The 23,012-nt window shown below is 65.5% G+C and overlaps 5 protein-coding genes and 1 long non-coding RNA gene across 12 annotated transcripts; 3 read left to right on the top strand and 3 right to left on the bottom strand.

Annotated features, from left to right (window-relative positions):
* Positions 1 to 48: 48 nt before the first annotated feature.
* On the bottom strand, positions 49 to 1,165 carry MRPS34 (mitochondrial ribosomal protein S34). The gene is made up of 3 exons (XM_032327270.1): positions 826 to 1,165; positions 694 to 736; positions 49 to 603 (listed from the first exon to the last, which is right to left on the bottom strand). Exons 1-3 carry the CDS (start codon positions 1,144 to 1,146, stop codon positions 308 to 310), a joined length of 660 nt encoding a protein of 219 aa, XP_032183161.1. The 5' UTR covers positions 1,147 to 1,165; the 3' UTR covers positions 49 to 307.
* Positions 1,099 to 4,482, top strand: EME2 (essential meiotic structure-specific endonuclease subunit 2). Its single transcript, XM_032327269.1, has 8 exons — positions 1,099 to 1,502; positions 1,635 to 1,771; positions 2,087 to 2,176; positions 2,765 to 2,856; positions 3,025 to 3,118; positions 3,310 to 3,425; positions 3,608 to 3,797; positions 3,877 to 4,482. Exons 1-8 carry the CDS (start codon positions 1,115 to 1,117, stop codon positions 4,045 to 4,047), a joined length of 1,278 nt encoding a protein of 425 aa, XP_032183160.1. The 5' UTR covers positions 1,099 to 1,114; the 3' UTR covers positions 4,048 to 4,482.
* Positions 4,308 to 9,890, bottom strand: SPSB3 (splA/ryanodine receptor domain and SOCS box containing 3). Of its 3 annotated transcripts, none has more exons than XM_032327271.1 (7): positions 9,772 to 9,890; positions 8,595 to 8,751; positions 6,029 to 6,212; positions 5,756 to 5,943; positions 5,559 to 5,661; positions 5,344 to 5,469; positions 4,308 to 5,148 (listed from the first exon to the last, which is right to left on the bottom strand). In XM_032327271.1, the coding sequence occupies exons 1-7, from the start codon at positions 9,879 to 9,881 to the stop codon at positions 4,811 to 4,813; spliced, it is 1,206 nt and encodes a 401-aa protein (XP_032183162.1). In that variant the 5' UTR covers positions 9,882 to 9,890; the 3' UTR covers positions 4,308 to 4,810. The 3 variants fall into 3 exon arrangements, with proteins under 3 accessions (XP_032183162.1, XP_032183164.1, XP_032183165.1); XM_032327273.1 differs by having other exon boundaries at positions 8,595 to 8,732; positions 9,772 to 9,860; XM_032327274.1 differs by lacking the exon at positions 9,772 to 9,890 and adding an exon at positions 8,955 to 9,114 and having other exon boundaries at positions 8,595 to 8,732.
* On the top strand, positions 9,880 to 13,760 carry NUBP2 (nucleotide binding protein 2). 5 transcript variants are annotated; one of them, XM_032327279.1, is made up of 8 exons: positions 10,134 to 10,267; positions 10,837 to 10,925; positions 11,451 to 11,569; positions 11,646 to 11,844; positions 12,473 to 12,627; positions 12,727 to 12,837; positions 12,982 to 13,051; positions 13,193 to 13,760. In XM_032327279.1, exons 4-8 carry the CDS (start codon positions 11,691 to 11,693, stop codon positions 13,363 to 13,365), a joined length of 663 nt encoding a protein of 220 aa, XP_032183170.1. In that variant the 5' UTR covers positions 10,134 to 10,267; positions 10,837 to 10,925; positions 11,451 to 11,569; positions 11,646 to 11,690; the 3' UTR covers positions 13,366 to 13,760. The 5 variants fall into 5 exon arrangements, with proteins under 5 accessions (XP_032183169.1, XP_032183166.1, XP_032183170.1 ...); XM_032327278.1 differs by lacking the exon at positions 10,837 to 10,925 and having other exon boundaries at positions 9,880 to 10,267; positions 13,220 to 13,760; XM_032327275.1 differs by lacking the exon at positions 10,837 to 10,925 and having other exon boundaries at positions 9,880 to 10,267.
* Positions 13,761 to 14,656: 896 nt separating this feature from the next.
* IGFALS (insulin like growth factor binding protein acid labile subunit) lies at positions 14,657 to 17,761 on the bottom strand. Its single transcript, XM_032327259.1, has 2 exons — positions 17,667 to 17,761; positions 14,657 to 16,647 (listed from the first exon to the last, which is right to left on the bottom strand). The coding sequence occupies exons 1-2, from the start codon at positions 17,680 to 17,682 to the stop codon at positions 14,855 to 14,857; spliced, it is 1,809 nt and encodes a 602-aa protein (XP_032183150.1). The 5' UTR covers positions 17,683 to 17,761; the 3' UTR covers positions 14,657 to 14,854.
* Positions 17,762 to 18,282: 521 nt separating this feature from the next.
* Positions 18,283 to 22,696, top strand: LOC116580694. The gene is made up of 6 exons (XR_004281753.1): positions 18,283 to 18,400; positions 18,791 to 18,861; positions 19,268 to 20,655; positions 20,962 to 21,223; positions 21,328 to 21,414; positions 22,020 to 22,696. It is a non-coding gene; the product is annotated as an uncharacterized LOC116580694 (long non-coding RNA).
* Positions 22,697 to 23,012: the final 316 nt, after the last annotated feature.

Genomic DNA, 23,012 nt, shown 5'->3' with positions numbered 1-23,012 from the left:
TGCTGTGGCTGCCCAACCCCAAACGCAAAGAAAACCACAAACCAGAGCTCCGGTTCTGCCTTTATTCGCGCGCGCACACAGTTCCCGGCCGAGTCCGGCAGCGGCCGCACGGAGCGCAGAGGCGACCCGCGCCAGCGCTGCCAGCCCCGCCACGCCCCGCGGCCAGCCCCGCCACCCCAGGGGCCTGCTCGCCCAGAGCAAAGGCGCGGTAGCAGGGTCTGGCTCCATGCTCCCAGGGGGCTGACCCAGCTGCAACGCAAAGGCGTCTTCGTTCACAAAGCGGGGCCCCGCGCCCTCCCCGTGGCATTTAGACTGGCGTGGCCTTGGCCTTTTTCTTCGCCTCCTGTTTCGCAGGGTAGTCCCAGGGATGCACTCGGGTCCGCTCCAGATTCAGCATGGGCTCCTCGGTGCAGGCGTCCCCTCTTTTCTGCCGCTCCGCTAGGATCATGGCCCGCAGGAGTGGCGGGTAGGGCACGCAGCGCGGAGCGTCCTCGGGCGGCGCCGGTGTGAACGCGGTGAAGGCCGCCTCCTCGTGCTTGGGCACCAGCCGCCAGTCGTGGTACATGACCTGCCCGATCTCCCGGGCCTCGCTCTCCGTCCGCCCTAGGGAAGAAGGCCCGGGCTGAGCACACGTGCGCCCGCGGGACAGGCTGGGGTCAGGGGTCAGGGTCACGGCCGCCCCCAGCGCCTCACCTTTGAAGGTCAGCACGCCCCAGGCCTTCCCGTGCTCCAGGTTCTGCAAAGCAAGCGCACAGGGCGTCGGCTCGGAGCGCGCGCTTGCCCCCTCCCCGCGGCAGGAGCGCCGGGGCACCCGCGCGCACGCACCTGCGCCGTGTAGTCGGGCCGCACGCGCGTCAAGCGCCAGTAGCACGGCTCGTCGTGCTGCCACAGCCAGGACTTGCGCGTGACCAGGCGGCCCAGGCCGAAGAGTGGCAGTCGGCTGAGCAGCTGCATCAGGCTGCTCTCCCGGCGCACGTCGGCCCAGGCGCGCACCGGCAGCCGGCGGCCCGAGTACGGCCGCGTCAGCGTCTCGTAGTCCAGGGCGTAGCGCTGAGAGTCGCGCGGTCGGTTCCGCTGCTCCCGCAGGGCCCGAACGCGACGGGCCAGCTCAGCGATGAGCCGCGGCCGCACCTTCTTGCGCGCCATGGTCGGCGCCCGACTTGCCCGCGCCCCGACCGGAAGCCGCGCCTCCGCCGGAAGCGGCCGGTGTCCCTCGGAAAAGCGTCCGAGTGCGGGCGGAAGCTCAGTGGAGGCCGGGCCAGTGATGTCGCGGGAGGGCTGCGGGCGGGCTGGATGCTGGCGCCGGGCGGGGGCCCGGGGCGGGGGCCGGCGGCGGCCTCCGACGTGGGAGGTCTCGGACTCGGACGGCGAGGGACCCGCCGGCGCAAAGGCCCGCGGGCCGGTGGAGGAGTGCAGGACGGCGGCGGAGGAGTGCAGGGCGGCCGCCGAGGCTCTGCGGCCGGAGCGGGCCCTGCGGCGCGTGGCAGTGCGCGTGGACCCAGGTGCGTGGGGGAGCGGGGGGGGGCGCCGGCGTGGAGTCGGTTTCCCAGCTGGGGAGGCGGCCGGGCGCAGGCCGGGGTCGGCTCTCCGCAGCCGGGCGGTGGTGACAGCCGTGTCCCTGCGGCTCATCGCAGCCCTTCTGGAAGATGCTGGTGCCGACGTCCTGCTGGAGGCCCTGGGCGCCCTGGGCTGTGAGTACCACATCGAACCCCAGCGCCGGGCCCGGAGCCTCAGGTGGACCAGAACGAAGCCGGACCCTTGTCCCCGCACTGTGAGTGCCCCGTGGCTGCGGAGTGCACCCCTGGCCTGAGTGTTTGTTCCCTGCAACTTCACGCACGCCTGCGGGGTTTGAGAGCGGTCAGCTAGAAGCTGGAGCGCTCAAGGGGTGCCGGTGACTTGCAGGGCTGGTGTCCACGAACCTGAACTGGTCTTGGACTTGGCGGGGGATGAGGCGAGGATTGTCTGTAGAGCAGTTTCGCCAGGGTCTGAGCTTGGCTATGGCGAAGAGCCTCTGAGCCACTGGGCCCAGGCAGCGCCCTGGGACTTGTGAGGTGGGGGCGGGGGAGCACTCTCCATGTCCCCACAGGTGCCTTCGGAGGTGTGGGCTGCCGAGGAACAGGTTCTCCTGCTCCTGGAGCCAGAGGAGTTTCTACAGGGCCTCCTGCAGCTGACTCAGGTGCGCAGGGGTGGGGCGCAGTAGTCCTTCCCACAGGCGGAGGGGCTGGGCTTCCCAGCTTGGGGGAGCTGCTCCGCTAGCTGCTGTTCCGTACTCTAGGGGAGAGGGACCAGACAGGATGGGTGCAGCGGCCTGGGGCGGAGATGTGGGTGAGCTAGGGAAGCCAGGTGGGTTCTTGGCCTGGAGCAGACTGGGGCCGCTGCTGGAGAGTAAAACCCGGGTTAGGGGAGGTTCTCCGATAAGCTGAGTGACAAGGCAGGCATTAGCTTAGACTCTGTGCGGGTCTGGGTGTGGGTGGTTCAGGGTTTCTCACACACCCGCAGAATGGTAGGCAGTTGGGTGCTGGGGTGGAGAGGCAGAAGTGGAGGGTGAGGGGTCAGGGCCCCTCTTGCAGGTGCCTGGAAGGCACTGTGGGTTTCCCAGGTCCCTCGGCCTTGCAGGAGGCACACAGCTGTGCTCTGTGGTCGGAAGCCTGTGTCCTTTTCTCCCCCGGACCACTGAGCCACTCTCAGGCCGACTTCTTTGCATGCGAACGCAGTTGCCGTGTTGCCAGCTGCAGAAACAGATGTGTTAAACCTCGGCTTGCAGACTTGTGGCCCATCTTGCTCCGTGCCCTGGGTCTGTCCTGAGAGCTCCACCGGCCCCCGCTTGGCTGTCATCGGGCTGGATGCCTACCTGTGGTACCAGTCACTCTCTTGCCTTTAGTAGGCCTGGCTGGGATGCGGGAGTTCGGGGGAGAGGTAGTGGGAGCCCAGGGGTTGACTGTGACCCAGCTAATTCCCTTTCTTGGGGGGTCCCGGAGGAGTGATGGGGTGTGGGGACCCAGAGAGATGGTCATCTTTGTTCAGGTCTCAGCAGCCCAGCAGCCAGCACGTGCAGCAGCCAGAGAGTCCAGCAGTGGCCTGTGCCCCAGTGACACTCAGCTGGCCCAAGGTGGAAGAGGTGAGGGCCTGTCAGGTGAAGTGGGATGGGGTGGGATGTTTGCCCTTGGTTCTGCCCTTGGTCCTGGTGCCTGGGCTGCTCTCCAAGGCCCAGCAGCCCATTTGGTCCTGGAGCAGCATGTGGGGTTGGTCTCAGCTGGGTGTCCCCTAGGGGTGACCTTGTCTGACCAAACGGTGGGCTCACATCCTCAGGCCCTGGTCCTCCTGCAGCTCTGGGCACATCTGGATGTGCTGCTGGTGGCTTCCTGGCAGGAGCTGACTCAGAACATATGCGCCTTCACCAGGGCCCTTGCTCAGCGCCCGCTCAAGTGCGTGCCCCCGACCCAGACTTGTGACTGTGGCTGGGGGAGGGGACAGGGACACCTGGGTGGGTGGAATCTCCCTGGTGTCTTTGGTAGCAGAGAGCCGAGGGCTTTGTGAGCCGCGAGGACAGGGTGCTCCGAAGACGTGAGGGCTCTAGAACCTTCTTTGCATCCTTCTCCATCTGTAGGCAGTACCGGGACTCCTGTGCCTTTTCCTTCTGTGTGGCTGGGCGCTGGGCAGCCGGCGAGCGCGTGGCAAGAGATGGCACAGGACTGCGGGGGGTCTGGTGGCGACAGATCAGGCAGTTCCGCCGGGTCAGCCCTGCTGTGGCTGATGCCATTGTCACTGCCTTCCCCTCCCCCCGCCTTCTGCAGCAGGTGGGTCCCCCAGTCCCTGCCTGTCGCTGTGGAGCTAGGGCCCCAAGAGCTGCCCTGCTTATCGCTGTGCCCGCCACAGGCATACACGAGCTGCAGCTCGGATCAGGAGCGCCTGGCCCTCCTGGCAGACCTCCCCGTGAAGACTGGCGGTGTTGGCCGGCCCCGCAGGGTGGGGCCTGACCTTTCCCGCCGCATCTGCCTCTTCCTGACCGCCACCAACCCCGAGCTCCTGCTGGACCTGAGCTCTTGACTACATCTGTGGGATAGGAAGGAGCCCTGTCTCACCAGCAGGACAGAATGTGGTCCACCTTACCCCAATTGGCAGGGGGAGGGAACAGGGCATTGCCCTTGGGGTAGGTGGGAGGGTGTGGGGCGGCCAAAACATTCTAGGGTAGCTGGGATGGGTAGGAGAGGAGGGGTGAACTTCCCCTGCCCTGGGTCCCGGACATGCTGGCCACAGAGCTGGGGCCCAGTTGGGGTCAGGAAGGGGGAACAAACACCAGTCACGGGGAGACTTGGGGGCGGCATGTTCTGAGAGGCAATAAAAACAGAGTCCCGGGGGAGGAGAGAGAACCGGGCTGGCTCTCCTGGCAGGCGCTGGGATGCAGCTGGCCACGACACAGAGAGAGCCCTGGGCAGCCGGGAGCCCCGGGCCTCGGCCCTGACTCCCTTCCTCTGGCCACCACAGAGGCGTCATGTGGAGTCTAAGTTTATTACGGTCATTTCGGCCTGGGACAGGAGGGACAGCAGCTGACGACATGCACGAGCAGCTGAAGGACGCAAACAGGCCGGGAGCGAGCACGGGGTCTGCCTCTGCCCGTGTCCTCCGGCCCAGTCGGTCCAGGAGAGCCGGGCTGGCCGCATCTGCATGACACCAAAGGCCAATGCTCCTGGGGCCACAGGGGTCCATACCAGCCAAGACCGCCCTGGGCGTAAGTCTGCCCTCTGGAGTCTGAAGGGGCGTGGAGCAGGCGGCCCCAGACCCAGGGAAGGCGGCGTCCCCCAGCAAGCAGTCAGGTCCGTCGGCAGCGTTTCCGTGGGTGGGGCCGGGACTCGGGGCCGCTTGCGCAGGTGGCCACGGGGGATGGTGTGGGGGGCTTGTGGCGGCCGCAGCTCATGCTCAGGACCCAGCCGAGCTTGTGACGCAACACCTGCTTGAGGCCGGGTGGCAGGGGCAGCCCCTCGAGCGTGTCCCCAGAGTCAGGCCGCAGCTGGCGCAGGCGGTGGCAGCACAGGTACTGCAGGGAGGTCATGCTGGCGCATGAGCGGATCACCTTCATGCTGCTTTTGGCTGCTGTGGAGCACACCATCGGGTAGAACTTCTTGTTCTGCAGCTTGGTGGCCGCCACACCTGGGGGGGTGGAGGGCACCACCTGAGTCCCCGGCCGGCCCTGCAGGGTGCAGACTCCCACTGCCCCTGGTGTGGCCCCGCCCTCCAGGAAACCCAGGACCTCAGGTTCCTACAGGGACCAGCTGCTGGGACGCCTGGGTGGGGGCTGCAGTTCCACACCCTGCAGGCACCAGTCAAGGTCACGTCTGCCCTCACCTATGCACTTCCTGTTCTTGAAAAAGGTGAGCGTCCCGTGCCAGGTGTCCAGGTGCACACCGATGATGGAGCCCTGGCCAAACCTTGACGAGAAGCTCATCTTATCGCCCTTGTGATGGAGGAGACCTGGGGTACAGGGCGATGGGGTGAGCCCTGCTGCCTCGGCGTTGCGACCCCCATCCCTGTCCTCTGCCTGCCCTCGGGGCCCCGCATACCCGTGTACGAGAGACCCCAGCTGTCTTCGTCTCTGCCGAGCAGGCTGCAGAACGTGTGGTGGTACTTGTCCAGATCCACGTCTGACGTGCCGATGCCCACCATCTGGGAAGAGTGGGGCGGGTAGAGGGCGTCTGGGGCCTGGGCGCCTGGGGTCACACCTGCCAGCCCCACCCCCGCCAGCCTGCTGGCCACTGACCATGTCGGTGCCGTAGACCGGGGAGGTCATCTTGATCTCCCAGAAGTGCTGGCCTTCCCCCAGCTCCTTGGTGCCCCTGATGGCCGCTGTGCCGCAGCTGTACTCCATGTGGAAGTTGACCTTTCGGTTGTCACAGCTCAGCAGGGTGGCCGAGGACTTATTCAGGTCGTCCCACACCCAGTCAAAATCTGCAGGAGCGGAGGAGGCCAGGGCTGGAGGATATGCAGGCCGGCTTCCCGTGCCCCGCGCCCTGTGTCCTCCCCCGGTTCTCACGCTCGTCCTCCTCCCCACAGCGGCAGTCCTTGTCCTTGCCGCGGTGCGCCGTGTGCAGGCTGCTGCAGAAGGAGGCCTCGCTCTGGCCGTCACAGTCACAGAAGGACTCCCCAGTCACAGGCACAGCGCTGGGGATGGGCGGCGGCAGGGTGGGGGACTCAGGGTCGGAATCGGAGTCACTGTGCTGCAAGAGAAGGACCAGCTGCTCCCGCCTGGCATGCCCCCTGCCCTCCACTGCCACCACGTGCAGGTCGATGGCACTGATGCCCCGAGGAAGCACCTGCAGATCCAGCCCCAAAGGCCTTCCCTGGGACTCTCCACCCTTGTCCAGTGCCACCCCCAGTGGCCCCGGACACCTCCCCCGCCTTCCTGGGAATGGGTTCAAGGGCTCCACCAGGGGTCACCGGGCGCCCCGCTGACAATCAGTCAGGTGGGGCTGCTGGCTCCAGCTCCTCCTCTAGCCGTCCTGAAGCAGGGGAGCCCGGGACAGACTCTCGACCTGACGAAGGCAGCCTGGCTCTCTACACAGGGAGCGCGTGGGCCCCTTCCTGTTGCAGAGCCCCTGCATCTGTTCTGGGCCGTGGCCCTCTGGTCCACAGAATGGGTGGCTCCTAACCCGAGTCCAGGGCACCGTAGTCCCGTGCGCATACGTGCAGTGCTGCCGCAGCAAGACCTTCCATGGGGACCTGTCCTCTGCCCGAGGGGCCCCACCCTCGTGACGTGTGCTCCACATCTTGGGAGCCCGATGATGGCCCAGAGCCAAATCCTTCCAGAAGACCAGTCAGGTATGCTAACACTACAGATGCCTTCTGCGCACGGAGCTGTTCCTCTTCTGAGGACAGGGCCCTCTGGACCCACCTGCAAGGGGCTGGGGTCTCACTGGCCAGGCCCAGAACGCAGGCTGGGGTCCTGGCCAGGCTCCACCCTCTGTGCCCTGCTCTCCTGGCCTCCATGAGCTCCTCCCCCCGAAACGTCCTCTGTCCCTGCACAGACCCAGGGCGAGGCCTGGTTCGCCTCAGCACCCTGCTGCTCTGAGGGTAAGGCCCACAGCCTGCATCGGGGCCTGCCCACCCCCCAGTTGTGTCCATTGTCTCCTACAGCGGGGGCGGCCTCGATGCCCCTAGATTGCGCTTCCAAGAGGCCTTTCCAGCCCTTCCCTCCCATGCTGTGCTCCTCAGCTCTGCTTTCTCCCGTTAGAGGCTGAAAAACCTGCCCCTTGTTTCTCGGCACCCAAGGCTACGGAGCGGTCACACAGCAGAGATGGAGCTCAGGAGGCCAGAAGCCACGGTCATGGACAGATGCCACCAAGAGACAGGAAGAATGCCTGAGGCACCACCCGCCCCTTATGGAAAATGCTGTTCCCCCAAAGCGAAGGCAGGCTCACTGCTCGTCAGGCCGTCCATCCCCTTCCCGTTTTGTCTAATGCCAACCCGAGTCCCGGGGTCCACTCGACCAGCCCCCTGCGCAGCAGCGCAGCAGGGAGGGGGCAGCTGCCCACCACCAACCAGAGGACCAGCATCAGAGCTGGAGTCAGAGGTGCTGGGGTGACAACGCCCACCCACACAACCCAGGACTCCACGCCCATTAGGTGACAGACAAGCTACAGGCATGCGTCACATGCTGTGCCCTAGGCCCCCAACACCACCTGCATCTTCCAGCGATGAGCTGGCCGGGCAGAGACTGGCGGGAGAATGGATTGCTCAGATCACGTGGTCAGGGGAGCTGGCGATGTGACAGGAATGCAGGCCGAGGCCTCTCACTGGCCTGGGCAGGGAGTTTGGGGAGGCCCTTGGAAGGGGCCCTGGCCTCTGCCTCCAGTTCTCCCCCGGGGGTGGTGGTCCCACGGGATTCTGCCACCCTCACGCTATCAAGAAGACAACTGCTTCCTCCAGGACACCCGCCAGGGCTAGGGCAATAACATGGGGTGCTAGGACCCGGCAGAGCCCAGTCACCCAAGGATCACCCTTGCCGGAAGCAGCCAAAGCGACTCAGAGCAGAACTGAACCCCTGCCCTGGTCTGAGCGCTCTGACAAGCCATCTGCAGTGCCCACCTCCAGCAAAAGGCACAACAGCTGTGCAGCGTGGCTGCCACGATGGGGGCGTCCAGCTGCTCCTTTGCGGGACCCCTGGCCTCCCTGAGCTCTGGAGCCGCTGCATGTGGGAAGGCACGGGCGTTTTGATCTCTAAAAATTCCAGGTCCTCTTTCTACGTACATGTACACAAACACCAAGCATATATTCGTACAGGCAAAGATGACATCTGGGAGCACACACGCCAAGCTGCTTTAGGATGCTGGTTGGATCAGTGGAATGGAGTTTTTGTTGAACTGACCAAAAAAAACAACTTCTGTGCCCCAGAGAGAAAAATATAAAGAAGGTGGTATCTGTCCTGGGGTCCTGTCACCCCAGGGCCACATGGGTCCTTGACCAGGGGAAAGGAGGGCCTCCCTGGCCCATCCTCTGCCCCCGGGGGCATCTTTCTCTTTCATTTCTGGCTCAGGTACTGCCTGCCCTGGGCACCTCTGCCCCTTAGTCCATCCATGCCCACATCCCCCACCAGGACCTACCTGCCCATCCGAGTCGTAGCCCCAGTTAGTGGTCCCTGCCAGAGCCACAGCCCGGGCATCCGCGTCTCGGTGGGCTGCGCTCAGGACAAAGTGCCAAGCTCTGCTGCTCCGAGGGCGCCTGGCCATGGTGGACAGGATCTGGAGGAACACCCAGGCTCTGAGCAGAGAAGACACGGGCAGTGCTCCCGTGTTCCATGCTCCATCCTCAGCCAGCTGTGCTGGCCTCGGCCAAAGACGCGAGCTTGCCTAAGCCCTGTGGATGGGGACCAAGAACTCTGGGACTCTTCCCGCCCTCAGCCCTCCCTCCAACATGCAGGCACCTCGATGAGCACCAGGCAGAGAGTGAGGAACACCACGCACATGCCCATGACTCTCAAACCCGTATCTCAGCCGGACTGAGCTCAGCCTGCGGAGCCCAGCCGTCCCTCGGGCGCCTCCAACCTCGTCTGGCTCCTCCTCTGTCGTCCAATGTGACAGATGGCATCTCCAACCTCCCAGTTCCTCATGCCAGACCCATGGCAGTCACCCTGAACACCCTCACACGCCCAGCACCACCTCCAAACCATGTCCTGAGCCCTCTCCATCCCCGGGGCCACCTTCCTCTGGCTCCTCCCACTTCACTCATTACAGCCGAGCCGACTTTCTGGAAGCACAGAGCTTAAGAACGGAAGCAAGTCTCAATCCATCTGGAAACGGCTCGGCCTTGCCTTACGGAGACAACATGCAACATCCCGCCCCTCCACGCTCCTCCAAGCCGCAAGGGTCTGGCCCCGGTGCGAGCGCGCTCCCGCCCTTCGCCCGGAATGCCTTTCCCGTCCCGCATTCTCCCGGGACCACGCCGCCTTCCGGGGCTGCCCCCCGACCCAGAGTGCCCCCCGCGCCCGTTCCCCGAGGAGCCGCCCCCCGCCGCCAGGCGCAGGTGACCGCCCCGCAGCAGCGCACGGCAGGCGGCGCGCCCCGACCCGGCCCGCGCGGGTCTCCAGCTGCGCGCTGTCGCGGGGGTTGCGGCGAGGCCTCTCGCCGAGCCCCGGGCCCCCCCAGCGCCGCCGCCCGCAGGAACAAAGGCGCGCCGGGGCCCCGCGCCGCCAGCGCTCCCGCCAGGCCTGCGAGCGCGGCGGCCGTGCGCGGTCGAGTCGGGGGCTGCGCCCGCCGCCCGCCGAACCTCGCCGCCGCTCACCTGCCACTGCTCGGTTGCCGCCGCGCTCCGCCGGGCGGCCGTGACCTACTTTCCGCTCCCCAGCGAGACGTAAACAATCCCCGCCCCGCAGCCCGCCCCCCGCGCCGCATTGGCCCCGCGGCCGCTGGCGGGCGCTGCTGGGCGCTGGCGGTTCGGGGTTGCGGGCAGGGGGCGGGCCGCGCGGCACATGCCTCCTGCCGAAAGGTTGCTCGAACTGTCGGTCCTGGCTCCACCTCCCCATTGGTCACCTCCCAAGCAGTCGGCGACAGGGCCCGTGTGCCCATTGGACGCGGGGCGAGGCTGGGACTGACACAGAAGTGAGCCCACTTCCGGTTCATGGCGAGCACATCGCGTGCATGTGACTGGCTGAGTGGAGCGCGAGTGGGCCTGTCAGGACGGCCAGGGGGAGGGCGTTGCGCGGGGGGCGGGGCTTGGGCCGGTGGACGCAGGCCGTGCGGCGCGGCGGGAGGGATGGCGGAGGCGGCGGAGGCGGCGGGTGAGTGTTCCGAACGGGCGGCTCCGGTGCGCCGCGGCCGGTCGCGGCCCCGGGCGTTCAGGGGGTGTCGTCGGCGCCCAGAGGGCGCGCGCAGGGTGCTTGGCGGGGACCAGCCGCGTCTCGCTGCGCCTCGGGGGCTGGGGGCTGCAGGGCCGCGGCTGGAGCCTGCGCGCCGCGTGTGTGGGTTCTGTGAGGAACCGGTGGTCCAGCACCGCGCGGGCGGGTGCGGGCGGGTGCGGCGGGCTGCCCCGGGGGTGCTGTCGGCGTCGGCGACCGGGCCCTGCCGCGAGCCGGCCCGGTGCCCCGCGCACCCCGTCCCCGCTCGTCGCTGGAGGCAGGGTCTAGAGGAGGGTCGGGACCAGGGCAGCCTTTGTGGAGCTCCCAGGGGGACCCAGGCTCGCGGGCAGGGCGGTGGGGATGTCGGGCAGGGGTGCCCGTGGCGGGGTCAGAGGTAAGAGGCAAGAACATTAGGGTGTTGCAGAGGGACTGACGGCTGTGTGGGTGCAGATGGCAACCCTGCGCCGCAGGGGTGGGCCTGGTGTTTTTTCAAGGACATGTTATGCTCATAGGAGGGAAGACCCGGGCGGAGTGGTCCGCGGCCCACAGAGAGCCACGGCTGTTGGGCCTCGGGCCGCTCGGGGAGTGGCCAGCGACGCAGGTGTGTGCCTGGGGCTCAGGGCATGGTCTGAGCCAGAGAGGTGGCTCCATGCCCTCGTGTGACTAGAGCTCTAAGCATTCCTCCTGAGAACCGGAGACCAGGGATCCCAGGAGAGCGGTTGGGCACCTGGGGGGCATCACACCTGAATTCTATGAGTGGGGGCAGGGCTGTCCCCAGCACAGCACACCTCAGCCTGTCTCGATGGCCCTGTTTCCCACTGGGATCAGCTGGGACCCTGCAGCCTCTCGGTTCCTGTGGCCCACCTGGGAGCGTGAGCTACGGGGACGCAGCTCACACGTGCTCACAGCGGAGGGGGCAGTTTGGGACAGCTGTCTGCTAGGAGGTCAGGTCTGGGGCCGGCCTGCGGGAAGACCTTCCAGCTGGGGGTGTTTGCTTCCGTTCCGCCAAAGGAGCAGGTCTTGGAATTGGGGGTGCAGGAGGGGCTGGTGAGCCTTCGGAGTGAGCCTCCCAGAGCATCTGGTGCGAGGTGGATTCTCTGTCCTCCTCCCCTTTTCTCCTGACCAGAGCCTGGAAACCTGGCAGGTGTCCGGCACATCCTCCTCGTCCTCTCAGGAAAGGGGGGGGTCGGGAAAAGCACCATCTCCACGGAACTGGCCCTGGCCCTGCGCCACGCGGGCAAGAAGGTGAGCACCCCACCCTGGCACCTGCACCGACTGCCCCGCTGCTCCTGCCCCTCGTGGACGTCCTGCCTCTTTGCAGGTGGGCATCCTCGACGTGGACCTGTGTGGCCCCAGCATCCCCCGCATGCTTCGGGCGCAGGGCAGGGCCGTGCACCAGTGTGACAGTGGCTGGGTCCCCGTCTTTGTGGACCAGGAGCAGAGCATCTCTCTCATGTCCGTGGGCTTCCTGCTGGAGAGCCCGGATGAGGCAGTGGTGTGGAGGGGCCCCAAGAAGAACGGTAATGACGGGGCGTGGGACGGCACAGCCAGCCCTCTTGCTTCCCCCAGCTGCCGCCTCGGTACTCCGTTAAAAAGTCAGAAAGTCCTGCGGGAGCTTCGGGCCCCCCTCCCCAGGGTTACTGGGTAAAGCCAGAGACCCCAAGAGCCAGTTACTTGCAGAACGGTTCTGCTGCTCACCAGGCGATCAGGCCGGCGTGGGAGTTAAGAGCAGGAGGGACCTTGTGCGGTTGTCAACGGCCCCATCCGAGTCCCTGAGCTGGGAGGGTTCTGCTCAGACCTGAGGCCATGCTGGGCCCCACTAAGCCGTGTAATTGGCGGGGAGAGGGGCTGCATGTGGGACCTGCCGCCGTGGGTCACCGTCTCTCCTGCTGCAGAAGCTGGAGGGGAACCTGCGTCCAGGCACATAGCCCCTCCCCAGGGGGATCACAGCTCCTGGCTTAGGCCTGAGCAGAAGTCTCGGGTGGCAGGGGTGGCCCCACATCCGGGAAGAGGGACGTGCTTGTGGGGCCCACGTGGTGCGCGTGCTATTCTCCCTAAGGAGTGGCTTGCTCTACGGCCGTTGGGACAGACCCGGGACCTGCAGAGGCTGTAGGTGAGGGGCTCGCTGAGACCCCTGGGTCTCTGCAGCGCTGATAAAGCAGTTCGTGTCTGACGTGGCCTGGGGACAGCTGGATTACCTGGTTGTGGACACGCCCCCGGGGACCTCTGATGAGCACATGGCTGCTGTGGAGGCGCTGCGCCCCTATGGCCCCCTGGGGGCCCTCGTGGTCACCACGCCACAGGTACCACGCGAGCACCGTCCGCGACCTCACCGGGGACCTGGCATGACTCCCGGCTCTTGACCCGCCCAGTGACTGTTGTCCTCTGTTGCCTGGTTGCAGGCGGTGTCTGTGGGGGACGTGAGGCGGGAGCTGACCTTCTGTAGGAAGACAGGGCTGCAGGTGGTCGGGATCGTGGAGAACATGAGTGGTTTTGTCTGTCCCCACTGCACAGTGAGTCGTGGGGACTCGAGTGGTCACCAGCCCTTGCGGGGCCCAGGGGTGGTCAGGTGTGCCTTGGGTGGCGAGAATACCCCTGGGCCTGTCCCTTGAGTGTGTGAGAAGTTCCTTATGGGGGGCTGCACATCTGCGTTCCAGGAGTGCACCAACATCTTCTCCCAGGGAGGCGGGGCAGAGCTGGCCAGACTCGCCGGAGTCCCCTTCCTGGGTGAGCACGGCAGGGCTAGCGCTTGGACTCTGCTCCGGGGGTCTGAGCTCCCCACGGCTGGTGGGCACGAGCGGGAGCCTGCGGGAACCCCGGTGGTTTGGGGCTGGGGAGCTGGCCCCTGACCCTCTGCCATCCTCACAGCCCGTCCCCTGCCCTCCCCCTTCGCAGGCTCTGTGCCTCTGGACCCTGAGCTCACCAGGAGCCTGGAGGAAGGTCGAGACTTCATCAGGGACTTCCCTCAGAGTCCCGCCTTCCCCGCGCTCTCCTCCATAGCCCAGAAGGTTCTGAGTGAGGCGCCTGCTCGGCTCTCCTGACCAAGGCAGCCCCCTCTCGCGTCTCTGGCCGCGCACACTCAGACCTAAGCAGAGGCCGTGGCCGTGCGGGCCTCTGGGCGGTAGAGTGGCTGACAGTGGGTGGTTCTGTCCCGCGGGCCGGTGGCAGGGCCCGGGAGAAGGTGTGGGGTCCTGGTGGCTGAACTCTCAGGTGACGGCACGCGCACCCCTGGACCCACAGCCGGGCTGTTGTTCGCAGCCAAGGCTCCATGTGGGTCACAACACCTACACGTCTGGAGAAATCCTAGGGGTGTCTGCTGGCCTCAGCGCCTCCCACCAGTGCCATTATGAGCGATGCCGGGACAGCAGGGAGCGTCTTGTGAAGCGTTAGACTTAACTTCAGAGGAACCCACGATTAAAAGTGTCGCACTGCCGCAGTTACGGGTCTGCTGCTTCCGGAGCGTCGTGTCCTGGGGCCGCCAGAGCCTTAACGGGCTGGTGCGCTCCACGGCAGCCAGCTTGGCCCTCTGACGCCCAGCCTGTGGGCCCCTGCAGATGCCTGGATCGAGCTTGGGGTCAGTGTGTGGAGAGCTTGGTGACAGCGGAGAAATCCATGCCGTCAGGGAAGGCTCAGCCTGGCGCAGCAGACGGCCCGTCCCCGGTCGCTTTCCACACCCTCCACACCGCAGGGCCGGGGCAGAGCTGGGAGTGACATGCAGCGCCCCAGGGAGGCCGGGCGGTGCAGTGGGCCAGGGCACGGTGTGGCGCCCTCCCCAAGGGAAGAGGTTGGAATGTTGGCAGAAGGGACAGGGCGACCCCCTGCCGGGAGGGGGGGCGATGATGGGGGCTCAGGTGCACCGTGGACAGATGTTTCCTGGTGTGGAACTAGAGGGCAGGGGAAGGGCTCCTGGGGGTGGGGGGTGTGTCGGCCGGGGTCTGGCAGCGAGAACCTACATTCACGCTGGGCATGAGCAGTGACCCTCCCGGCTCTGCCCGGCTTGCCAGGATCAGGGCCTCTGAGAATGTGGCCAAAGAGGATAGCTGAGGTGCTGGGGCTCTGGACTACAGGAGGAGGAGGACCCGCCCCTCTGGCACAGGCCGGTGTCCCGGGAGGGCCGTGGGGCGGGGGCAGGGCCTGAGGCAGGGCCTGAGCTTTCCTCCCCCGCATCGCCAGAGCTATACTCCTGTGGTCACACAGGTGTGTCAGGTGGCTTTTTTTTTTTTTTTTTTAAAGATTTTATTTATTTGACAGATCACAAGTAGGCAGAGAGGCAGGGAGAGAGAGAGGAGGAAGCAGACTCCCTGCTGAGCAGAGAGCCGGCCCAATGCGGAGCTCGAGCCCAGGACCCTGAGATCATGACCTGAGCTGAAGGCAGAGGCCCAACCCACTGAGCCACCCAGACGCCCTGTTAAATGGTTTTTAATGAGGGACAGCTGGAAGGGCTGGGGCCTGTATGGCAGCGGTGCCCACACCAGCAGAGGGGGCCACCATGGTGACCGCAGGGCAGCATCGGGGCAGGCCACACCTCAGTCAGCAGTGAGCAAAGTGGGCCTCGTCGACATCGCGCAGGTCCAGCCCCGAGACGCCCGGGGGGCTGGCGCAGGTGATGTTGTTGTAGGCGTACACAGGTGGTAGGCCGTCGTCGCCCTCCGGCGCCACCTGCACAAAGCGCGGCACAACACTGGGCTGCTGCAGGGCCAGGGTCCTCAGGGCCCGGAGCGGGCAGCCGCAGTCCCAGGGGTTGCCCTCAAGCCACAGGCGCTCCAGGCCAGGGGCATGCGGCGTGAAGGTCCGCAGGGAGTTGTTCCGGAGGCTCAGGTAGCGCAGCTGGGGCAGGTCGGCCTCAGGCAGGGCCTCCAGGCAGTTGTGCGACACGTCCAGCCAGAAGACGTGGCGAAGGGGCCGCAGGGTGTCGGCTGCCAGTGCCGCCAGCCGGTTGCCCGAGAGCAGCAGGTACTCCAGCTTGCCGAGGCCCTGGAACGCCTGGCCCGGCAGGTGCGTGAGCTGGTTGGCCGTGAGGTCCAGCTCCTGCAGCTCGGCCAGCCCGCCCAGGCCCTGCTCGTCCACGGCCGCGATGCCGTTGTGCTTGAGGAAGAGGCGGCGCAGCCCCGAGAGGCCGGCGAAGGCGTGCGGCCGGATGCGGCCCAGGCAGCCGCGCTCCAGGTGCAGACTGTGCAGCCTGCCCAGGCCGAGGAAGAGCTGCGGCGGCAGCGTCCGCAGGCAGTTTCCGGACAGGTTCATGACCGCCAGGCTGCGGAGGCCCGCGAAGGCACCTGCCTCGATCTCACGGATCTGGTTGTCATTGAGCGTCAGCACCTCGAGCTGGCCCAGACCCTCAAAGGCCCTGTCTGGCAGCTGCCGCAGGCGGTTGTGGCCGAGCTGCAGCTCCTCCAGGAAGTGCAGGTCCTTGAAGGCGCGCGGCCGCAGACTGGCCAGGGCGTTGTGTGACAGGCGCAGGACATGTAGGCCCAGCAGGCCGGGGAAGGTGTCCTCCAGGAGGCCGCTCACGCGGTTGTGCGACAGGTCCAGCCAGCGCAGCGCCTTCATGCCCAGGAAGGCACCGGGCGCCACGGCGGCGATGAGGTTGCGCTCCAGGTAGAGCTTCTGCAGCCGCGGCAGCTTGACGAACACGTCGGCCTTGACGCTGCGCAGGGCGTTCCTGCTCAGGTCCAGCTCACGCAGCTCGGCCAGGCCGCGGAAGAGTGGGGGCTGCAGGTAGGTCAGCCTGTTGCCCGCCAGCACTAGCTCGCGCAGGCCGGCCAGGCCGTGGAAGGCGGCGTCGGGCAACACAGCCAGGCTGTTCCAGCCGAGGTTGAGGTCCCAGAGGCCGGCCAGGCCCTGGAAGAGGCCCTCGTCCAGCCGGCCGAGCAGGTTGTTGCCGAGGCCGAGCGAGGCCAGGCCTGGCGTGTGCAGAAAGGTGCGGGCTGCCAGGCCGCGCAGCTGGTTCCGCTCCAGGTGCAGGTGCCGCAGCCGCTGTAGGCCAAGCAGCGCCTCCGGCTCCAGGCTCGCCAGCCCGCTGCCCTGCAGGTTGAGGAAGGCCAGGCTGGAGAGGTTCCGGAAGGCGGCCGCGGGGATGGAGGACAGGTTGTTGCCGTCCAGCCACAGGGCCCTGGTGCCGTGCGGGATGCCGTCCGGCAGCTGCGTGAGGTTGCGGGAGCTGCAGAAGACGCTGAGCTGGTCCGCGTAGTCATCATGGCCGCAGGTGCACACAGCTGGGCATTGCGGGCTCTCGGCGGCCCCTGGGGCCCCGTTCTCCACTCCCTCCAGGCTGCAGGGGCCCAGCGCCACCCATGAGACCAGCAGCACGGCCAGGACTGGGCCTCCTGCAGGGAGAGGGGCCAGAGGACTTGAGCCCCAGGGCGAGGGCCGCCGCCTGCCCACACACTGCGGCGTGGAACTCGGCGCCCGGACCGCAGCACGTGACCAAGAGAGGCCGGGGTGCTGGCAGCCCGGACAGAGGTAGGGGCTCAGAACTGTGCTCTCCCAGCCTCGTTTGGAAGTAGAGCCCTGGTTAGGACAACCGGGACGTGGTCCGGCTCAGAACTGACAGCCCTTTCCACCCTGCAGGCCCGCTGGGGTAGCGACACACATTCTGGAGAGAACTGCGGGTAGGGGTGCCTGGCTGTTCAGCTGTGTGGCCGTGCGCGTCCCAGCGTGGACACTCAAGTGGGCCTGTGCTGGCAGGTGGGCCGACGGGAGGCCCGAGTGGGGTATGTGCTCCTGCCTTTGAGAGCGGCCGGTGGGTGGGTGGGATCCACTGCAGTGAGGCTCCTGGGGCGGGGGGCACCCTCCCACGTGCTCCCAGGAGCCGTGCCTTGGGTCCAGGAATGTCTCAGCACTCATGCCGGGAGAGGAGCACGGTGCCTGCCTCAGGGCAGATGGGGACTCCGCACCCTCAACTCACCAGCGGTCAGGGGTGTCTCGGGACAGAAGGCGCTGGGTCCCACCGCAATGACACAAAACCTGTGTCACACACTGGGCTGCCCACCAAGTCGGGGCCCATCCCTGCCCTCAGAGGGTGTGGGCTGTCCAGGCAGGGCCGGAGGCAGTGCAGGAGGCTCCCCACACCCACCTGCACAGGCCGCGCCGGGCCTTTGAGGGGCTGCAGGGGCAGCAGTCCAGCCCAGGGAGGGGTCCCCGGGGGGGCCTGAGGGGGACTGACCCTGGAAGCAGACAGGAGGTGGCTAGAGGGTGTCCGAGGGCACACCCCGAGGCGCCCCTGCGGCGGCACTGGCGCTGTCAGCCCACCCCAAGCTGGGCCCTTGCAGGGCTGCCCCGGGCCTCAGAGGCACAGGGTTGGCTACCCCCAGAGCGAGGGGCTGGGGCCCTGGGCGCTCCTCACCTCCAGTCAGGGCCATCCCTTGTGCAGAACAGACCACAGGTGGGCCTCAAGCTGGTGCGTCTGCTGGGGCCGGCCGCTCCTGTCCTCTGATTTCCCCACTGCCAGGGCCGCCAGCGCCCTGTGGCCAGCCCAGCCCAGCCCTGCTGGCCCGATGCCATTAACCCTCTTGAGCCCGGCACCCAGCGTCAGCCCCAAATGCCCATGACACAGATGGCATAGGGGAGAGGCTGGGGGGCTGCCTTCACCCCAAAGCCACCTTCAGGTTTGGCTGGCCCTCTGCCCCTGGGTGGGGGTCCCTTGGGCAGCTGTGGGGGACTTCCCACTCAGCAGACGGCCATGTGGGAGTTAAGTGGGAGATGGGCCTGGCACACTGACCACCCCCCTCCTTCCCCCTGCCCATTTCCTAACAGCCTGGGTGGGGTCCTCATCAGGCCTCCCTGGGGCCCTGCCCAGCCTCGGCTTCTGGGACCTCAGGGTCAGCTGGTGTCTGGTCACCCCTCCTCCCCCCATCCTCTTCTAGGAACCCAGGGCAGGGTCCCTGGCCCCCTTGTGTTTGCTTTCCCTAGCGCTGCCCTCTCTGGGAGAGTGGAGGGAGGCCTGGCCTTGGGCGCCGGGTCTTGTGGCTGCAGGACCAACCTCCACCTGCTTTGGGACCCAGGCTGTCCTCCAGAGCTCCCGTGGGGCCCTGACCAGCCCGCTCTTGCACAGGATGGCTGCCCAGAGCCTGGCCTGAGGTCAGTCCCAGGTCAGGCCAGGAAGAAGGCTGACAGCTAGCACGGCCCCTTGCTTCTCAAGCAGGGGGAGCCCTGCGCCCCCTCATCCACCCACCCTGGGCACAGTGGGCACAGCCAGGGGGAGGGGTCCTCAGCAGAGGCCGACAGATGAGGGCACAGCCAGGCTCCCCTCGAGAGGAGGGGCAGGGCTCAGGGAGCCTCGGGGGACTCTCCAGTGTACCTCCTGGCCAGGGGGCAAGTCTGCAGCCCCGCAGAGAGGGCCAGGGGGACCCGCTGCACCCCTCTCCATTCCCCGACTCCTACCTCACCCATGCCTGGCCCACAGCTCCCAATGCCGGGCGTGGGGGACGGCTTTATCTCTCCCTTTATTGAGCTTTGATTGATTTCCAGGTCGGTTCTCAGCCTCTGTTCTGAGAAATTATAGATCCGCCAGAGAATGTGCACGCCCAGAAATTGACCAGGTAAACACGCGTTACCGCAGCCCCAGGTGCCGACTCAGCACGTTCCCGCGAGCCTTGCACAGGGCCAGGGCTGGGAGGGAGGGTGTGCGGAGGGACAGGGCTCTCTCTGTGAACCTGGCTGGGCCCGCATGGCTGCCCCCATAGCAACACCCGCACTCCACCCCCGACCCCGGGTCCTTCCCTGCCCTGGCCACTCGGAGCTGGCCACCGAGGCTCTCCCCGAGGTGTCTGGTTTCATATGCTTCCGATCATCGTGTGGATGGGGGTCCCACGTGAGCCCTGGGCCTGGCTGCTCATGTGACACGGGACTCAGGCAGCTCGGACACACAGCCATCCCCACATCCTCGCTCAGGCCTGTGGGTCCTCCGTGGACTTGCTGGGACCCAGGTGTGTGTCTTCTTTGCAGGTGAGGCTGGACTTCCCGAGCAGTTAGCGGGCTCCCACCTCCTGGCGCCCAGGGGTGCCCTGCCCAGCCCAGCGCCATCCTGTCTGTTCCCAAGCCCCAAAGGTGAGTGGACGCTGGCTTTTATCCTGTGCTTCTCAGACACCAGTGGGACTGCGGCCCCTGAGGCTCGTCAGCCGGGGGACTGTCCTGTCCCATGAAGGGCATGTATGTCTCTTGCCGATTTCTGGTGATGGGTCAGCCCGATCTATGTTCTTAAAGTCAGTCTGGATGCAAGTCCTTCCTGGGGCACGGGGGGTGTCCTTCCATTCTGGGGCTCACCTGGCCGCGCTCTCCGTCGTTTTTGGCAAGAGGTCGTTGGATCGCAGTTTCCCGAGTCACTCAGCACGGAGCAGGAGTCCTCAGAACGTGGGGGTTTCTGGGCCACTCTCACACGTGGACTTTAATGTGACGCTCTCGAAGCACCGTGGGGCACGTCGGGGGCCGTGCCCACCAGCCTCGAGGTAGACAATGTCTTGGTCCCTCGCGGAGCACGGCTTCCCCCAGAGCAGCTTGGCTCCGTGGCCGGCGCCCCGTGTGCGCTCTTCTGGACGGAGCGAGCAGCTCGGCCGCGTCTGGGCCGGAACCAGAGCCCGCGAGAGGTGGACTGTGCTGAGGTCTGTGAGGAACGGACCCCTGCACGCCCCACGTCGTCCTCTGCTCTAGCTCTGACCTGGGGTCGCCCAGCACTGCTGCACGTTTCTGTTCCGATCACCCACGAGGCGTGTAGCTTTCCCGGCTTTTTGATACGTTTCCCTCCTTGGTCTGCCTCAGTTTTGCTGTCTGGGCTGAGAGCTCCCGAAAGGTGCTGCCGAGTGCAATGCCCGCCCCGACAGTCCTCCCCCGTGGCGGTCCCAGTCAGCGCGGTGGGGCCGGCCCAAGCATGACGCTGGTATGTCTGCCCGTGGCCGGCGAACGGGCTTTCTGTGAGCACGTACGGTGCTGTGTCCCGGGGGGGTGGGTGACAGGGAGGGGCCGCCACTAGCTCCTTCCACCCGCTGAGCGGACCGCCGTGGGGGCGCTTCTGTCCGGGGCTGCCAGGACCTGGTAGCAAGCCTTCAGCTACGGCTCTCGGTGCGGACGTGGGTTTCCGGCCTCTTGGGCAAATTCTTCCGGGGGAGCTGCTGGCTCGCGTGTTTAGGTGTGACAGTTACGAGACTTTAAGTCACCCCTGCACCCAGCTTGCAGCTCAAGCTCATCCCCCCGCCACACACCTCCCCCCCACCCCCGGCCAGCTGCAGCGCCACAGGGGCTGAGCCGGCTGCCCGCAGCACCCCGGAGAGTGCACGCGCCCTGCGCATCCCTAGCCCGGTGGCTCTCAGCGCTGCCTTCCCCGGGGCGCGCTCTCCAAGGTGGGCCGGCTTTTCCCTTGTCTCCTAAGAGTGTGGAGTATCAGGTATAAGATTTGGAAGCATTTTTCCCAGTCTGTGACTCGGCCGTTTTTTAAAAAATGGGGCACGTGGGTGGCTCAGTCAGTGAAGCGTCAGACTTTTGACGTCACCTTGGGTCTCCATCTCTGGGTTGGGGGTTCAAGCCCGGCCTTGGCTTCCGCACGGGCTGTAGGGGCTACTTCAAAAAAACAAAGGCGTATGGCCTCCTAGAATGGAGAGGTTGGTTTTGACAAGCTGCCCTGCTGGTTTGGCTTTTCTCTGGCTCAGGCTTTCCACGTGCCTCACAGCAGATGACAGCCATCTTCCAATGGAGGGGTGTGGGGCACCTTCCCCTTGACTTAGATCTTCACGAATCTTGAGCTGTTTTCAACGCGGTACTTTCGGAGGATCTTTAGTTTGGTGCCGCCGTGGATGGGACCCTGTTCATTCCATGAACAGCTGTTCCCAGCACATGGAAATGGAGTGGATTTTGTTTTTCCTAATCTGGTGTCCCAGGACCTGGCTGAATGAACTTGCCAGCGCTGGCTTTGTAGGTGTCTCTGGGTCTCTAGGATTAGCTCCTTGGGGGGTCATCTCATCGGTGGGGGGTCTGCTCATTGGTGAGTAAGGACGGTTCTCCTTTCTCCTTCCCAGCCTGTAGCCATTTCCGTGGCTTCCTGGTGCCTCACAGCGTAGCCAGCACCATGCCAGACCGGCCGCGCCTCGCTCCTGGTTTTAGAGGTGAGCCCCACGGGTCACTGTGATTTCGGAAACTATGACAGCAAAATGCTCGGGGGGCGGGGGGGCAGCCGTCCTGACCCCTACAGTCACAACCGTGTCCAGACACACAGCAGAAAGGGGTGCAGGCCTAGACAGCGGGACTGCTATGGGTTTTCCAGGCAGACCCAGTATCATTACAAAGGTCCTTAACAGTAGCAGGGGGGCTCCAGGGGCAGGTGGGGGGCCAGGGGAGGGGGGCTTCACCTACAGCTGCTGGTGTTGGCGTCTACGGGAGGGACGTTGGGAGCCAAGGAACGAGGGCACCTCTGGCAAGAGGACTGGGCTAGGGAGAGGCTCTCTAGGGCCTCCAGGAGGAAGCAGCTCGGCGGCCCAGAGCAGCTGGGGTCTGACTCCTGGCCTCCAGCACCGGCTCGCGGGAGCTTGTTCCTGTGCAGGGAGGAGGGTGGCGCCGTCCCTGGTGACGTGTGTTCTGTGTCGGCTGGTGTGACAGTCGGTTTGTCAGCCTCTTGATCTTTCCAAAGAACTAACTTTGGGGTTTTTTTTCTATTTTGCTGATTTTCCTTTTTCTTCTGCTTCCTTTGTGTTTTGTTTGCTCTCTTCTCTAGCTTTTTAACTAGAAGCCTCTCCTCCTGCTGTGCAGATGCGTGTCCCACACACGTCGGTGTGCTTTCCATGTCCACTTTCTCTGTCCTGCTTCAGGCACGGGCGGGTCCTCGCGCAGGGGCCGTGCTGGTTGTCTCTGTGGTCGTCTCTGGTGTGTGCTGGAGCACACGCCGCATCCACGGCTCTGAACGCTTGCTGTCCTGTCCGGACCGCTGTTCTTTCTGGAGGTGGGGGCGGCCAGACCTCACGCTGCTGTCGGGAACTCATTCCACTCCAGCAAGCCGACACACTCCCTTTGCTCTGTTAAAACTCACTGTGACTGGTTTTGTGGCTCACCACGGGTCTGGGCTGGAGAATGCACGCGGGCGGCCTGTTCTGAGCACAGGCGGGTTCCAGGGGCGAGCGCATGCTCTGCGCCTTTGGCGTCCTGGGTGATGGGTCCTCCAGGCCATCTACCGCTCCAGGAGAACGTCAGCCTCCGGGTCTCCGGGTGCCTGGCAGCTCAGTCAATGAGGCGTCCAATTCATGGTTTCGGCTCAGGTCATGATCTCGGGGACGTAAGATTGAGTCCCGCCCTGGTCTTCACGCTCTGGGGGGAGTATGCACCCCTCCCCCAATGTGCTCGCTTGCTCTCTCAATTTTTTTATTTTTACAGATTTTATTTATTTGACAGAGAGAAATCACAAGTAGGCAGAGAGGCAGGTTGTGCGGGGAGGCACCCCCGAGCAGAGAGCCTGATACAGGGCTCGATCCTAGGACCCCAAGATCATGACCTGAGCCAAAGACAGAGGCTCTAACCCACTGAGCCACCCAGGCACCCTTCAAATCTTTAATTTCTTTAACTAAAAAAAAAAGTCTCCAATTCTTGTTATGTAACCTATTTTCCACTCAGTCTCTGAATTACATAATTACTTAGAGGGCCTAGTGTACAGCCGTGTTCTTCCACAAGGCCCCCCTACCCCTGTTCAGACACGACCGTTCCTCGCTCTGACAGA

This window comes from Mustela erminea, chromosome 20 (genome assembly GCF_009829155.1).
Source record: "Mustela erminea isolate mMusErm1 chromosome 20, mMusErm1.Pri, whole genome shotgun sequence".
Taxonomy (NCBI): Eukaryota; Metazoa; Chordata; class Mammalia; order Carnivora; family Mustelidae; genus Mustela; species Mustela erminea.
The sequence above is the reverse complement of the archived record's forward strand: the minus strand, read 5'-3'. Positions and strand labels throughout refer to the sequence as shown.

Excerpts from the sequence above, each read along its gene's own strand:
- EME2 (XM_032327269.1), top strand. The coding sequence starts at position 1,115 with ATGAGCCGCGGCCGCACCTTCTTGCGCGCCATGGTCGGCGCCCGACTT. Across the intron at positions 1,503-1,634 it reads GGCAGTGCGCGTGGACCCAG|CCCTTCTGGAAGATGCTGGT; the intron begins GTGCGTGGGGGA and ends GGCTCATCGCAG. Across the intron at positions 2,177-2,764 it reads GCCTCCTGCAGCTGACTCAG|ACTTGTGGCCCATCTTGCTC; the intron begins GTGCGCAGGGGT and ends CTCGGCTTGCAG.
- MRPS34 (XM_032327270.1), bottom strand. The coding sequence starts at position 1,146 with ATGGCGCGCAAGAAGGTGCGGCCGCGGCTCATCGCTGAGCTGGCCCGT. Across the intron at positions 737-825 it reads GGCCCGACTACACGGCGCAG|AACCTGGAGCACGGGAAGGC; the intron begins GTGCGTGCGCGC and ends CTTGCTTTGCAG. Across the intron at positions 604-693 it reads GGGCGTGCTGACCTTCAAAG|GGCGGACGGAGAGCGAGGCC; the intron begins GTGAGGCGCTGG and ends CTTCTTCCCTAG.
- SPSB3 (XM_032327271.1), bottom strand. The coding sequence starts at position 9,881 with ATGCGGCGCGGGGGGCGGGCTGCGGGGCGGGGATTGTTTACGTCTCGC. Across the intron at positions 8,752-9,771 it reads CGGCAACCGAGCAGTGGCAG|AGCCTGGGTGTTCCTCCAGA; the intron begins GTGAGCGGCGGC and ends TTCTCTGCTCAG. Across the intron at positions 5,470-5,558 it reads CTGGGGTCTCTCGTACACGG|GTCTCCTCCATCACAAGGGC; the intron begins GTATGCGGGGCC and ends CCTGTACCCCAG.
- NUBP2 (XM_032327275.1), top strand. The coding sequence starts at position 10,108 with ATGGCGAGCACATCGCGTGCATGTGACTGGCTGAGTGGAGCGCGAGTG. Across the intron at positions 10,268-11,450 it reads GGAGGCGGCGGAGGCGGCGG|AGCCTGGAAACCTGGCAGGT; the intron begins GTGAGTGTTCCG and ends TCTCCTGACCAG. Across the intron at positions 11,570-11,645 it reads TGCGCCACGCGGGCAAGAAG|GTGGGCATCCTCGACGTGGA; the intron begins GTGAGCACCCCA and ends GCCTCTTTGCAG.